This window comes from Leptonotus elevatus, chromosome 19 (genome assembly GCF_054856555.1).
Source record: "Leptonotus elevatus isolate MCC_2025b chromosome 19, RoL_Lele_1.0, whole genome shotgun sequence".
NCBI lineage: Eukaryota > Metazoa > Chordata > Actinopteri > Syngnathiformes > Syngnathidae > Leptonotus > Leptonotus elevatus.
The window spans coordinates 17,160,223-17,174,957 of record NC_141257.1 but is presented as its reverse complement, the minus strand read 5'-3'; the positions used below and the strand labels follow the sequence as shown (position 1 = coordinate 17,174,957).

The 14,735-nt window shown below is 40.3% G+C and overlaps 1 protein-coding gene across 2 annotated transcripts in view; it reads right to left on the bottom strand.

Annotated features, from left to right (window-relative positions):
- Positions 1-2,965: 2,965 nt before the first annotated feature.
- Positions 2,966-14,735, bottom strand: part of sf3a3 (splicing factor 3a, subunit 3) — a 48,605-nt gene continuing 36,835 nt past the window's right edge. Inside the window, exons 12-17 of one of the 2 annotated variants that reach the window (XM_086062788.1) lie at positions 11,865-11,934; positions 11,590-11,754; positions 10,916-11,026; positions 5,061-5,151; positions 3,268-3,323; positions 2,966-3,176 (exon numbers count right to left, since the gene is read on the bottom strand). In XM_086062788.1, the coding sequence (XP_085918914.1) occupies positions 3,099-3,176; positions 3,268-3,323; positions 5,061-5,151; positions 10,916-11,026; positions 11,590-11,754; positions 11,865-11,934 (571 nt within the window). In that variant the 3' untranslated portion in view covers positions 2,966-3,098. Of the gene's footprint in view, positions 3,177-3,267; positions 3,324-4,055; positions 4,640-5,060; positions 5,152-10,915; positions 11,027-11,589; positions 11,755-11,864; positions 11,935-14,735 lie in introns of those variants that run through there. The other variant, XM_086062789.1, reaches the window with a different exon arrangement.

The following is a 14,735-nucleotide window of genomic DNA, read 5'->3' as shown; positions in this document are numbered from 1 at the left end:
AGTACATAATATTCTGTTAGCCTTGAAAAAAAGATGAGTTAAAATGCTCGAAATCGGCTGGCACTGTCCGGGGTGTTTTTTTTTATATAACGTGTGGCAGTAAAAGAGTTAAGAGAACGACAAAAAGGATATAATATCCATCCGTCCATTCATTTTCTTAACCGCTTGTCCTCACAAGGGTCGCGGGGGGCGCTGGAGCCTATCCCAGCAGGCTTCGGGCAGTAGGCGGGGTACACCCTGAACTGGTTGTCAGCCAATTGCAGAAGGATATAATAATTGAAAGAATTTAGGTATAGCAAGTGTTGTTGGTTGTGCCCAAGAATTTCCTAGTAGAATTGCGTTACAGAAAGGTTGTTTTACGTATATGTAACACAAAATGCTATGTGAAAGATGAAAACTAAATAAAACAAGTTCAAAGTGCCGATGAAACATTACTGAGCTACCAGTATGAGACCCAGCATAAACTACCAACTAGGATGTCAAGTTACCAAGCTACCATTAATAACAATGATAAAGAAAAAACTTGTATTTACGAGGCGTTGCGTCACAAATAAATCGACGAAAGTCGCCGATTTCGATGATCAATGACCGATAATAATGATCTCGATGATAAACAATATTAAATAATCGTAAGTATAAATTTGATGTCCAGTTTTGAGGATGATCTTGCTTCTAGAGCTAAAGTGAATTTAACAATTAGTTTAGCCTCGCCCAGGGGTTAGCAACCTTTCCTGTCAAACGAGCCATTTTAAGCCAAATAAATAACCAAAAATCTGTCTAGAGCCGCAAAACGTTTGAACATTGTGATGAAGGAAACAGTATGGTAGTGGTAGACTAATGTACGGAGGGCTCAAGAGCTAAATAGAGCTACAACAGAAAAAAGTCTGAATACACACAAATTAATCCTGGTGCAGACCAAACAAGTGGACCGAGACCCACTTTTTGAGGTGATCCCGCGCAGTTTGCTTCATAGTCTGAATACAAGCCACGGCTGACTCGCTCCAATTGTAGGACATACAGTATGGCCTTATAGGGCTTAACAAGCCACCGTAGCCAAGCATCCCGGGGGGGAAATATTGCCCGATAGTGGGTATTGACCTTTTGCACGTGATGTTACAGCCCTCATGGGAACGCCCCCTCGGGACGCTGTATTGTAACCATTGAATCTCATACAGCGTGCAGTCCTTTATCTAATCGGTTATCTTATAAAATGGTCATATCTTGCTGTGCGATCGGTTGTACAGACAGAGAAAAGAGTAAACCAAATGTTTTCTATCATTAATGAAAACGGACGACGTCGATTGATAGCAGCAATAAACAGAAAGAACTGGCAGCCCAACAAAGTATTCACGGATTTGCAGCGATAATTTTTTGCGAGGTTAGTAGATAAATGTTCAAACATTTTACTAGTAAACATACACTCTAACAGATTGTAATAGGTGTCGAATTGCCTGTTTCAAATCACATTAACAAGCCAGATAGTTAGCGTCCACTCCAACTGCACGAACACAGCTTAGTTTTAAAATGCACCTTCTTCAAAACTATTAAGTGCATTTGACTGTTTAATATTGGGGGATTTCGTCTTTGTGCTTGGAGTTTTTTCAATTAAGTCCGCTTTTAGTCCGGCCCAAACAAGCGTACTTTTCTGGTCTGAATACACCCAAAAAAACACTGTAGTTCCCAGAAAGTTTAAAATTAAGGGGAGTCGTAATTTGAGTCACTTTAGCCGGAAGACGTTTGTCTTGTTTCGGAGGGTGCAATTAAGACATGACAAAGATTGAATAATGCTGGGATCAACAAAGCAATCTTCGGCTCCAGAATCAATCAAGGCCATGACTCTTAAGTTCCGACAAAATCTCCCCCCAGCAGTTCGAGTCTCTTGGCTGTCGGGTCGCTAATCAGGTCTACCAGTTCTGTACTGTCCATGGGGTACTCACACTGGTGACTGGTGCTGGAGCTGGGTTCTCAATCTGGTGTTGCCCCCTCAGAGCCGATGGACTGAAGCGACGCGGAGGCCTGACGGGACAGGAGGAAACCCAGTGTCCGGGCTGTCCGCAGTAGAGGCAGGCGGCTGTCAGCCACTGTCGTTCCACCTGGTTGAGATATCCTCTCCTGAGCTGCATGGGCTACACCCCGTCGCCTACGGGTGGTGTCGGGAAGCACTAACCCCGGGAAAGCAAGCCACTATGAGTGACTGACGCAAGGTTAGACTGGACTGGACAAGAGAGCGAGAAAGAGAGTGTGTGTGTGTGTGTGGGGGGGGGTGTACTGTGTGTGTGTGGGGGGGGGGGGGGGTACTGTGCGCGTGCTCACGCTTGCAATATAGGCTGTCATTCCCATGCCAATGATGCGCTGATTAGCTGATAACTACGCAAACCGGAAGACACTTTGAACGGCGCAGGCGGCAGCAACGTCTCTGCAATAGGAGTGATGCTGGCTCCCGACATAAAAATGGCAAGTCAGAGAAAGAGAAAGTGGTGCAAGAGCTTGACAAAGAGGCTGCAGTTACGCTTTAGGCCAGAGGTGGCAATCGCAAGTAAAAAACTGAAATTCCACAATGCTGGATTGCAGCTGCCACAAAACCGCACGTCCTGTGGCCACCACAAAACCCTGTTCCGGTGGCTCATATCGGCCACCACTCGATCATGTTCTTTTTTTCTTTTTTTCCCCCACTCGATCATGTGCAGACAGCAGCACAAGCCTTGCAGCTGCCACTTAACCAACCCTACGCCGGTGGAACATGCCCTGTGGCCACTATTGAACCCATGTGCCAAGCCCCTGCAACGCCTTAGGGTCCGGCATTACGGCCGTCCACTTGAACGGCCCGGCCCCTGTGTTTGGTGCCATGGTCATCGACCTGTACAGCCAGCTTAATGACGGGAATTTTAGAGCGCGCAGGTAATTCAACCATTGATATAAGTACATCAATTGAAATCACAGGGGAAAAATTTCAAACTAAAACAAATTAAAGTAAGCAAAGTATGATCTTTATTGTGATGATCAAAAATAGCTACTTACAAAATACCAACAGAAGGGCTGGTCAGAATTCAAAAGGATACAGAAAAAACTGAATATCTTGGTAAAATAACCTTGGATATCTACAGTAACCCTTGTCTCTTCAGATCCTCGTATGTTTTTTTATTGACCACATTTCCACTAGAGTCCTCATACTCTTCCTGAAAAACACAAAGGTCAACAATTAAGAATTTTTAGTAAAATATGTTATTTTCTTAAAGTAAAATGACCTATATATATTTCCAATTTTACCTCTGTATCAGGCTGCCAACGTTCTGAGGCCTTTTGGTACTTCAGTTTTGCCCACACTAGTGTTGAGCAAAAAATAAGTTATTAGAACAAACGTACTGAGGATAACAATCCAAAATATTGGCATCAGGGTTCTACACCAACAGTGGCCCATGGCTACTACATGACTGTGTTGTGCAGCCCGAAGTTCACCGATACTGGCCCGTTAGGGACAGTGCAAATTTCCTGAATAAATACAATGAAATCAGCACGTTTTGGCTTCTTAAAATATCTAATATTGAATATTTTGAATTTTATCCACTTATATAAAGCCCAGAAAATGTAAAAATGTTAAATATTCAGTTGGACTTCACACTGAATAAAAGAAATAAAATAGTATAAAGACATTGTATATTAAGTAACCATTGAAACGTATTATATTAGATCATGAATATACAGGGCCAGTGCCAATTCTGCCAGGACCACCACAACATGGCAATTCACCACAGAAAAGGTCAATGAAGAACCCTGTTGCAATGATTAAAATGTTCTACACAACTATATACACATACACGTGTATATACACGCGCGCACGTGTGTATATACACATATACACGCGCGCACGTGTGTATATACACATATACACTAATGTATATATACACATATACACTAATGTATATATACACATATACACTAATGTATATATACACATATACACTAATGTATATATACACATATACACTAATGTATATATACACATATACACTAATGTATATATACACATATACACTAATGTATATATACACACATACACTAATGTATATATACACACATACACTAATGTATATATACACACATACACTAATGTATATATACACACATACACTAATGTATATATATACACACATACACTAATGTATATATATACACACATACACTAATGTATATATACACATACACACTAATGTATATATACACATACACACTAATGTATATATACACATACACACTAATGTATATATACACATACACATATACATTTATACACATACACATTCACACATAAAGAGTATATAGTCAGAAGAGAGATTTGACAGACTCAGAAAAGTACAAAATAGTGAGATCACTTGCAGAGGGATGCAGCACTCTTAAGATTGCCAAACTTTTGAGGCGTGATCATTGAAGCGTTTTATTCAAAATAATCAATAGGGTTGAAAGAAGTGTGTTGGAAAAACAAGGCGCAAAATAACTGCCCGTGAACTGAGGAAAATCAAGCGTGAAGCTGCTAAGATGCCGCTTGCCAGCAGCTTTGCCATATTTTAGAGCTGCAACATCACTGGAGTGCCAAAAAGCACAAGGTGTGCAACACTCAGGGACATGGCCAAGGTAAGGAAGGCTGAAAAACAACCACCACAGAACAAGACACACAAGATAAAAAAAAATTGAGTTGTTATATTTGTTTCCCTGGTGAGAATAAATAAGTGAAATGGGTATATATTTGTTTTTTTGTTTTTATGCAGTTAATAGTCACCTGCACACAAAGATATCCTCCTAAAATACTAAAACTAAAATAAGCCCTACTCCAACTTCCAAAAATATTATATATATATAATTCTTTGATATTTACGAGTCGTTTGTGTTCATTAACAACATAGTTGTTCAATAATAAAATTAATCTTCAAAAATACAACTTGCCTAATAATTCTGCACACCCTCTAAGTCAATTCTGAAATAACTTGGTTCTTGACATTGTAAAAACCTGGCATTTTAAACCTGGCATTGGTTGTGAATCCCAGGTGTTCCAAGACGGCACTTACAAGAGACAGCATCCTCAATCTGTGTGACATTAGCAAAGTGGGCAGTGTTGGGGATTCCAAGACAGCGCATACCATGGGCATGCCTCCATTCCTAACCAGAACAGAAATACACATCTGTTAGATCACATCTATGAAAGGTATGGCCCGCGGGCCGGATCGGGCCCGTAAAGGGATTTAATCCGGTCAGCGAAATGAAATTTTTAAGTTAAAAAAATGAGTAATGTCGGATCAATTAATCAGACGGCCAAAATCAAAACATAAATTAGTAATTTCACAAGCAATCCTCGTATGAGCAATGCAACTTGTACACGGAAGTGACCTGGATGTCATTATTTTACACACAACTTGCAGAATAAAAATAAAATAAAAACATAAACCAACATAATCAAACAAACTTGCTGATTGCTGAATACGACACACATTTAGCTACTGGTAACACAAACATATATATATATATGACATGGATTAAGGTCCTATAACTTAATTAATTGCGCAACACAGTGCATTCTGGGAACAATATATATGCAAAACAGGTAGATATAACACGCCTGGAATTCATACGGGCAAAGATATGCCGCGTTCTATTTGCATTTGTGTTATTTTTGGGAAAAATATATTTGCAGTTGAGCCCCGCTATTTAGGGCTGGCCTGCAAATAGCGAAAATCTGTTATAACTGATTCCAGTTTTTGTTTTGTTTTTAAGTTATATACGTTTATATAACCGGTCCGGCCCACTTAACTCATTCACTCCCGGCCATTTTCACTGAAGCAACCCCGTTCGCTCCCAGCTGGTTTACTCGATTTTGACTGATTTTGCAAGGCCAACAGAATATTGTGTTCTATTGCTATAAAAACATAAAACCTACCAAAATAGTCTATTTTTTCATCAGGAAAATCAGGTTTCTGTTTTTGCAACAATTAGCATTAGAATATAGTTTTATCATTATTCACAAATCTGTTTAGAACTGTGGGTAAGTGAGCTTGTTTGCAACATGGCCCTGGTTGATCTCTGATATGCTGCTGCCACCTGCTGGACGTTACTACCATTGTTTCACCCGTTCTCTGCAGTTGTAAGGCTGCATCAAAGCTTTCTGTATGCTCTAGCATAATTATTTTTTTTTTAAACTATAAATACGTCTTTGGGACACTTAAAACATTTAAAATTGAACATATTTATACGTTTTTGGGAGCAAATTAGTTAATATACAGTGCTGCTCAAGTTTGTGAACCCTGCACACATGGTCAGATTTTTTGTATAAAATTTAAAATAACCTTATTAAATGTTTAGTCATACCCCAATCTACAATGCTGACATTGAAAATAATGAACATGAACAAAAAGAATGATAATATTGTCATTCATTATTTAGCAAAAGTTGTTGATTTAAGAAAAACTAATTTCATGGGTGCAAAAGTATGTGAACCTCTCACTTAATCAGACATTGCACCTCATTTTGCAATGAGAACTTCATCCAAACACTTTCTTTAGTGACTTATTAGTTTTTCATATCTACTTTGGGGGATTTTTGCCACTCTTCCATGCAAAATGCAGCCAATTGAGAAGAGGTTAGATGGGTGTCAATGTTGACTTTTCACCAAACATGACATATTTAGTTGTGACCAAACAGTTCAATTTTGGACTCATCTGTCCACAGAAGGGACTTCCAAAAAGCTTCAGTTTTGTCCAGGTACTCTCTGGCAAAGTTGAGATGGGCAGCTTTGATCTTTTTTGTGAGCAGAAGCTTCTAACTAGCAAGCCTTCCATTTCTTCGCTAAACTTCTCTCATTTCATTGCTCTATTTCAGTGGTTAGTTTAGCTATCAATTTGCCCTACCTGATCCTATTTGATTGCTTGTTTTAAGCAATGCAGCTCAGGGTTCACTTAATTTTGCACCTACATGAATTGATCAAAAACTCTTTTTAATTTAGTTTTAACTACACAATTGTTTTTTTTTTTTTTTAAGAACAATGCATTGAAATGCTAAATCTACACCTGTTATTTCAGATTAAATGTAATGGTTAAGATTGAACAACAAAATCAGGTTGAAACAATTGGAAAATCCAAATTGCTCAAGAGGTTCACAAACTTTTGAGCAGCACTGTATTTACCTCTATGTGGCCTCTGACATCCATCTATCCATCCATCCATTTACTATCGCTTATCCGGGGTCGGGTCGCGAGGGCAGCATCTTTAGGAAGGAAGCCCAGACTTCCCTCTCCCCAGCCACTTCAACCAGCTCCTCTGGCTGGATCCCAAGGTGTTTCCAGGCCAGCCAAGAAACAGTCCATCCAGCGTTTCCTGGGTCGTCCCCAGGGCTTCCCGCCGGTGGGGCATGCCCGGAACACCTCTCCAGGGAGGAGAACCAGATGCCCGAGCCACCTCAAATGGCTTCTCTCCGGAGGAGTAGCGGCTCGACCCTGAGTAACTCCCGGATGACCGAGCTTCTCACCCTATCTCTAAGGCAGAGCATGGACACCCTGCGGAGGAAACTCATTTCGGCCGCTTGTATCCGGGATCTTGTTCTTTCGGTCACGATCCACAGCTTGTGACCATAGGTGAGGGTAGGAACATAGATCGACCGTTAAAATCGAAAGATCCATCTTTTGGCTCAGCTCCTTCTTCATCACAACTGACAGATACAGAGCCCACATCACTGCTCCATCCTGCCCTCACTCGTGAACAGGACCCTAAGATACTTGAACTCCTCCACTGGGCAGGATCTAATCCCTGACCCAGAGAGAGTACGCCACCCTTTTCCGACTGAGAACCATGGTCTCGGATTTGGAGGTGCTAATCCTCATCCCAACTGCTTTACTCGGCTACGGCCCGCTCCAGTGAGAGTTGGAGATCACGTCTTGATGAAGCAAACAGCACCACATCATCAGCAAAAAGCAGAGATGCAATGCTGAGGCCACCAAACCGGACCCTCTAAACGCTTTGGCTGCACCTAGAAATTCTGTCCATAAAAGTTATTAACAAAATCGGGGACAAAGGGCAGCCTTGGCGGAGTCCAACCCTTACTGGTAACGACTTACTGCCGGCAATGCGACCCAAACTCTGACACCGGTTGTACAGGGACCGAACAGCCCGTATCAGGGGGCTTGGTACCCCGTGCTTCCGAAGCACCCACCACAGGACTCCCCGAGGGACATGGTCCAACGCCTTCTCCAAATCCACAAAACACATGAAGACTGGTTGGGCGAACTCCCATGCACACTCGAAGACACTGCCAAGGGTGTAGAGCTGGTCCACTGTTCCACGGCCGGGACGAAAAACCGCACTGCTCCTCCTGAATCCGAGAGTGGACTTCCCGACGGACCCGCCTCTCTAGCACCCCTGAATAGACCTTACCAGGGAGGCTGAGGAGTGTGATCCCTCTAAAGTTGGAGCACACCCTCCGGTCCCCCTTCCTCAAAAGAGGGACAGAAATTCTATACGAATTATATATCTTTGTTAATAGGAGTGTGACGATATCTCGATACAGCAATAAATCGCGATACTTTGTCTCCCGGTTGATTATTGATATGCCTACGCCAAGTATCAATATTTGTAGTCAATATACAGCCACTATAACAGCTCCTTTGTTCATTACTTATTAAGAAATTACTTGGCGGGCTGCTAGGGGGAGCGCCTCATAAGAGTGGCAGGGAAATAGACGAAAGTCTTCAGGCGAAGAAGACTCAAGTAAACAACAAAATAAAAGATGCGCTGGCCGCGTACAAGTCAAAGGTGTGGATATGGATAGTGTGGAATGGATACATTTTATAATATGGAACAGAGAGGAGAAGGACTTTGGTATATGCAAGAACTGTCTCACATTAGTTACACTAGTGGAAACATGGTGAATATGAACAGCCACTTACAGCGGCATTATCCAGAGCTAAAGGTAAGAGCTAATGGTTCTCTACTTAAAGCAAAACTCCCTTTTAATTCTCCCAGGGCAAAGTTGATCACGCACAGCATCTCTGCGTGTATTTGCAATCGATCCCCGCCCGTATAGCTTTGTACAGGGAGACCAGGGCTAAACTAATGCATTCGAGTTGTCACAACGAGTAGGTCTAACACACACGAACAGCCAGACCATGACTGAAGACTAACGGGTTCTTGCACACTCTGAAGCCACGCTAAAATAACTGGTCAAAACATTTCACTGAGATAAAAGAATTCCAACTTTGTACGAGGAGACCAGGGCTAAACTAATGCATTCGAGTTGAGTAGGTCTTGGTCTTACCAGCATCGGATGGACGTCAGGAGCCACACTATCCTTTATTACCATTTCCATGCATTTCATCAGTGATTGGGAACTCAAATCATACGTGCTCAAATCATACATGCTCTTTTGTTTGTTTGTTTTTAAGAAAAACAGGAGGTAAGGAGGTAATCTGTCCAGCAAGTGACTCAGTTTTTCATACGTTTCTATGAAAAATGTGTATTATATCTTCAATGTTAAAGTTTTAAAACATATTTTATGTTTCTGCTTTTTGAAGCACACAATTTCTGTGGAATATTAATAGGTTTAATTGGATTTAATATTTAAGTAATTTTATTTATTTACTTTTACAATGTTACACAGAAAATTGTGCGACAGTTTATAAAATGAACCAAATGACTATGTGACTGACTGACATCTTGCATGACAATAGTGTTTGTGAAAGACACAAATTTGTTCACAGAAAGTTGCCTCTGTTAAGAAGACATTTGTATTTGTTTAAAAAAAATGCACTTAAGTACTCACTGTGAAGACACCGGTTTTAATTTTGTGTTTCAGTGATGGTACAACAAGAAACTATTTTCTCATTGAAAAAACATCCGTTTATGTCTCGAGCTAGTTTTCTCGTATCGTGGACTTCGTGTTTTTTGTACAGGGGTAAATACTTTTGGCACAACAGCGGAACGCTTCCCCCTATTTTGGTGTGAACATAGCATAAAGTGCTTATTTTAGCAGAAAAACTAACCTATTCATCATTATCTATAGCAGGGCAAAAAAGTTGTACGTTTAATTTTTTTTTCCCCTGGCAAAATATTGTCTACAGTATTTGAGTATTTAATTTTCTCAGACGACAAAGGAAACTAGCAAGCAAACTATTTTTCTGACTATAACTCACTATTTTTCACAGTATGGCTGGTCCTGTGACTTATACTCAGGTGTGACTTATATTAAAATGAGAGCTCGGACTGGCACCTAAAATCCCTGTTTCCTAATCATATTGACTTTTTTGAGGCGGATGGTAAATACTTGCATTCCACTAGGGATAGGCGATATATATCCTCGATGATATTGTCGAAGTTGCTTTCACGATGTGCAATTCTACATTATTGAGCATTAATACCGTCTCAAAAACTAACTGGTCTATTATTAGGCTGCAAAGTAGTAGAAAGTGATGAAATACTTATCAGCAAATCAGCGTCTTAACGGCAAAGTAACAGGAAGCGATAAGCCTTCATTCTGCGAAACAGCGGGCAGGAAGTTTTGAACGTTCAAAAGTTCTTTACGACGTGATAAACTGTTTGCGACCATTAAAACGGACGAATTTACGAACGTCTGGCAAAGGTCTTTGTTACCATTTGCCACCTTGAACGAGCCCTGACAAAAAAAGCATTCCCTACTTTCTAGATGCAAGCTTTAGACTTTTGCAGGAAGGTGGTGTATAATTTTAGGGCGTGTGAGCGCTTATATTTTGAAGAAATGCCCCACCAACTTACTGTGACAAACTCTAAAACTACACAATTTAACATGGACCATTTGTCCACTACAGGCATTACACAAATTTGGGAGTGACGTGACGAAAACTGAGTGGAATTCCTTAAAGAACAACAACCACTGAAAAGTGAATGAATCTTTGCTCAGAAAATACCGCAAAGTGTCGCTGAAAAGCTTTAGGTCCTCTGTAGGTATAGTTTCCACAGATTTCACAGTTGTAGTTGATATTCAGGCCATGGAGTTTGTAGAGCCAGTATGGAATTGGCTGGAAGGAAAGTGAAAGCAGTGTCAAAACTCATGTATTCACAATGATAAATAAGACAAATGTGAAAAGTAAAATACTTTGTTGAACCATCTTTTATGTAACATATTGAACAAGGAATTCAATACAAGGCGCACACACTTTCTTAAACTTCCTTAAAGGATAAGTAAAGTAAAAAAAATGTTCGATGCGTCCTACTATTCTAAACACGGCATTCTGATTAATATTACGTTTGTGGAATATGAATTAAGCAGCAAAAGCCACCCATTCTTATCTCTCGAAGGTGGCGGCCATTTTTGCCACTTGTTATTGACTGAAAATTACATTACATTGGGCTCAGGTTACAGGCTCAAGTAACAACCACCCAATCACGGCTCACCGCTTTTCTGAGTTTGGCCATGTGACATTCATAAGCTGAGCTGTGATAAGGGCTTGGGCCAAATAAAGCCCCTTTTTTGACAGGTGCCAGAAAATTCTTGAAATTGCAAATTCTTTATTCAAACCCACACAGCTTTCTTAACATCTATTTTGCATTCCTTATGTATAAGAATAGTGTATTTTTATACCTTGCCATCCCAGCCCAGGGGCAAATTTTTTGGGTTGTAGATTATCTCATTGTCTTCGTCTTCACTTTCACTCTCACTGAGCTGCTCCTCCTCCTCTTCCTCACGTTCCTCTCCGGTTCTCGCTTGCTTCCTCTGCACATTCTCATGAGTAAGCTGCCTCTGTTCCTACAAATGCAAGACAAAAACCTGAACTTGTTGACTACGATATTTATCACAAAATTGGGTAATTCAAACTCATACTCTTAAGGATTAGTTGGTAACATTATAATACTTACACCAAGGATTTCAACATATTCATACAGTTGAGCCTCCAGAAAGGCGATCTCCTTGTTTCGTTCAGTGTCTCTGCAAGTATAGTGAAGGGAAAACATTAATTTCATCCTAATTGTAGCCACTTACAGTGTGTATAGATTAAATTACATTTTATAGTAGATAGTAATTAATCGTGAATATTCTGTATGTATGTATGTATGTATGTACAGCATGTGACATGATTTTGTCCTCCGTGACCGTACTTTTAACTGTTTATGACGTGGAGTTGACTGTAAAACTATCCATCCATTTTTAAACAGCTTATACAGATGCTTTGTTTTAAAAACATTGCCAGTGCTAATGCTTAAGTCAATGTAAAATCCCACAGACATGCGTCAATGTAAAATCCCACAGACATGTGTCAATGTAAAATCCCACAGACATGCGTCAATGTAAAATCCCACAGACATGCTAACGGGAATTTACACACAAACATTTCTACAGTTATGCACATAAGTTGACACACCCAGGCAGAAAATTTGATTTTTTGGGGGCTATTTTTAAGAGAATATTAATGATAGCACACACAAAAATTCCACTCATGGTTAGTACTTGGATGAAGCCATTTATTATCAAACAACTGTTTACTCTTAAAATCATATTGACAACAGAAATTACACATATGACCCCAATCAAAGTTTTACACACCCTTGAAATTTTGGCCTGATAACATGCACACAATTTGACACAAATGGGTTTTAATGGCCACTAAAAGTAACCATCCACACCTGTTATCTGTCTGCTTAACTAGTGTGTGTATGAAGGTTCATTAAGTGTCTGGGCTCCTGAAAGACCCTTGCACTGATCTCTGGTTTCTGAGTCAGTGGGGAAAGCAAAATAAATGTCGAAAGATCGGCAGGAAAAGGTAACTGAACTGTATAAAACAGGAAAGGCATATAATAAATTATCTAAGAAATGAGCATGCCAATCAGCAGTGTTCAAACTCTAAGAAGTGGAAATGAGAGATTATTTTGAAACCAAACCACGATTGGGTCGACCAACAGAAATTTCTGCCACAATGGCCAGTTAAATTGCTCAAGATGCAAAGAAATGATTTTATCTGAAATACAGGACTGGAAAAAAAAAAGTGGTGTGGATTTTTGTGGAAAAAGTTGGAACTTTTTTTTTATGCCAGTAGGTTGCCGTTATCAGTACGAATAAATATAAGTTCGTAGATGTATTCAGACCTTGACTCATCAAATGTGTAAAATGTTTTGATTTTGTAAATTCATCTGGGTCAAGTTAACGCAGCTTTTATTGTCACAGTGAATCAGACTTTGCGGTACTGTAACGGCCACGCCCTTTGGCGAAAAGTTACAATATTCGGTGTGGGGCATGATCAACATCTTAAGGCTTTTCTGACAAAATTTCAACTGGATCCCTCAAACGGGCTTGGCACAATAGATACAAATGTAAAGTATGACATTTCTTGTCATCACTAGGTGACGCTACATGTATAACCAAATATTATCAAATAGATGTTTTCAGGCTGTGGCTATTAAGATGCATGAGAAGTTTGGGATTTTTTGGAGCTTGTATAGCAGAGTTATTAAGAATTTCCTCTTTTTTGATGAAGGAAATATTAAAGACAAAATTTGAGGCCCCGCCCCCATCATATAGTATTTCAAAAAGTCAAGATTTTTTCCCCCAGTTGTTGTCCCAGGTCTTGAGATTATACATGCCAAGTTAGAAGTAAATCGAATGAAAACGGTCGGCAAATGGGCAAAAAGAATGACCACAGGTAATGTGAAAAAATGCCTGTATATTTTAGAATATGGCTTCCACTGACTTTGTCTCGGGGCGCTTCACGTGCCTGCCAATTTTCGTAGCCCTCGGTTAAACATACGGGTAATGGTGCATATCATTTCACGCTAGGGGGGCTTTATCTTATGGCAACTTCATAATATCAAATTTCAATATCAAATCAAAGAAAAAAGGAGAAGAAAGGAGGAGGAGAAGAATTCTTACAAAAACAAGAGGGACCTCGCAGCGGTAGCTGCTCAGGCCCTAAAAAGGAGATCCTTTTATTTACTAAAATGGAGAATAAAGAGAGTAAAGTTATATTACACTTTAGCCCGCTTGAAATTTTGTGTGGTAATTTTAGTGACTATATGAGGAGATTGTTAAATGACAAGGAAGTGAAAATGTTTAATCAAATGCCAGACGATTTTCTGCCGCTGCAGGAGGGCCAACCTCCCACCAAGGGTAGTGACTGGGTTTTGATCAAAGGTCCAGCCCAAGGTGGGAAGGTCCTTGGTAAGTGTTGGTGATTACCCCGAAGGATGTGAAGATCGCTAAACGACCCTCCTGATTCACCTATTGCAAGGTACAAAACAGTTACCATTGACTAACAGCTTGTCCGGTTGCGGAGCAAAGGCTGACCGAATCTGAAGGGGAAAACAAGCAGCTTTTCGAGCTGTGGAGAAAAGTCTGACCAAGTCAGTCAGTGAAGAGGATGGGAGCACCCCACAAGGTTCCCCAAACCGCTGTGAAGTCCAGGGCCTGTCAATTGTGCAGGAAGTGAGAAATCGAGAAGACAACGAGTCCCTCTCCCAAATTGAACGGGAGGGTAAGATGCGATCGGACTCATTTGGGGCTGTCTTTTGTTTGTATTTTTTGTTTTTGGGGCCATCTTGAGGGAGAGGAGAGACAGCTGGCTAAATTACTAACACTGAACAATATGTACAGAAACAATGGACAATACACACAGAGCGAAAAGACTGGAAAATGCTCATTAGAGCACGAACACTGGATATTACATACACACTTGATGGATCAAGTACAGGAATGTATTATGCTTTATGATAGGAGTATTTTATTTGTCTATTTAACAA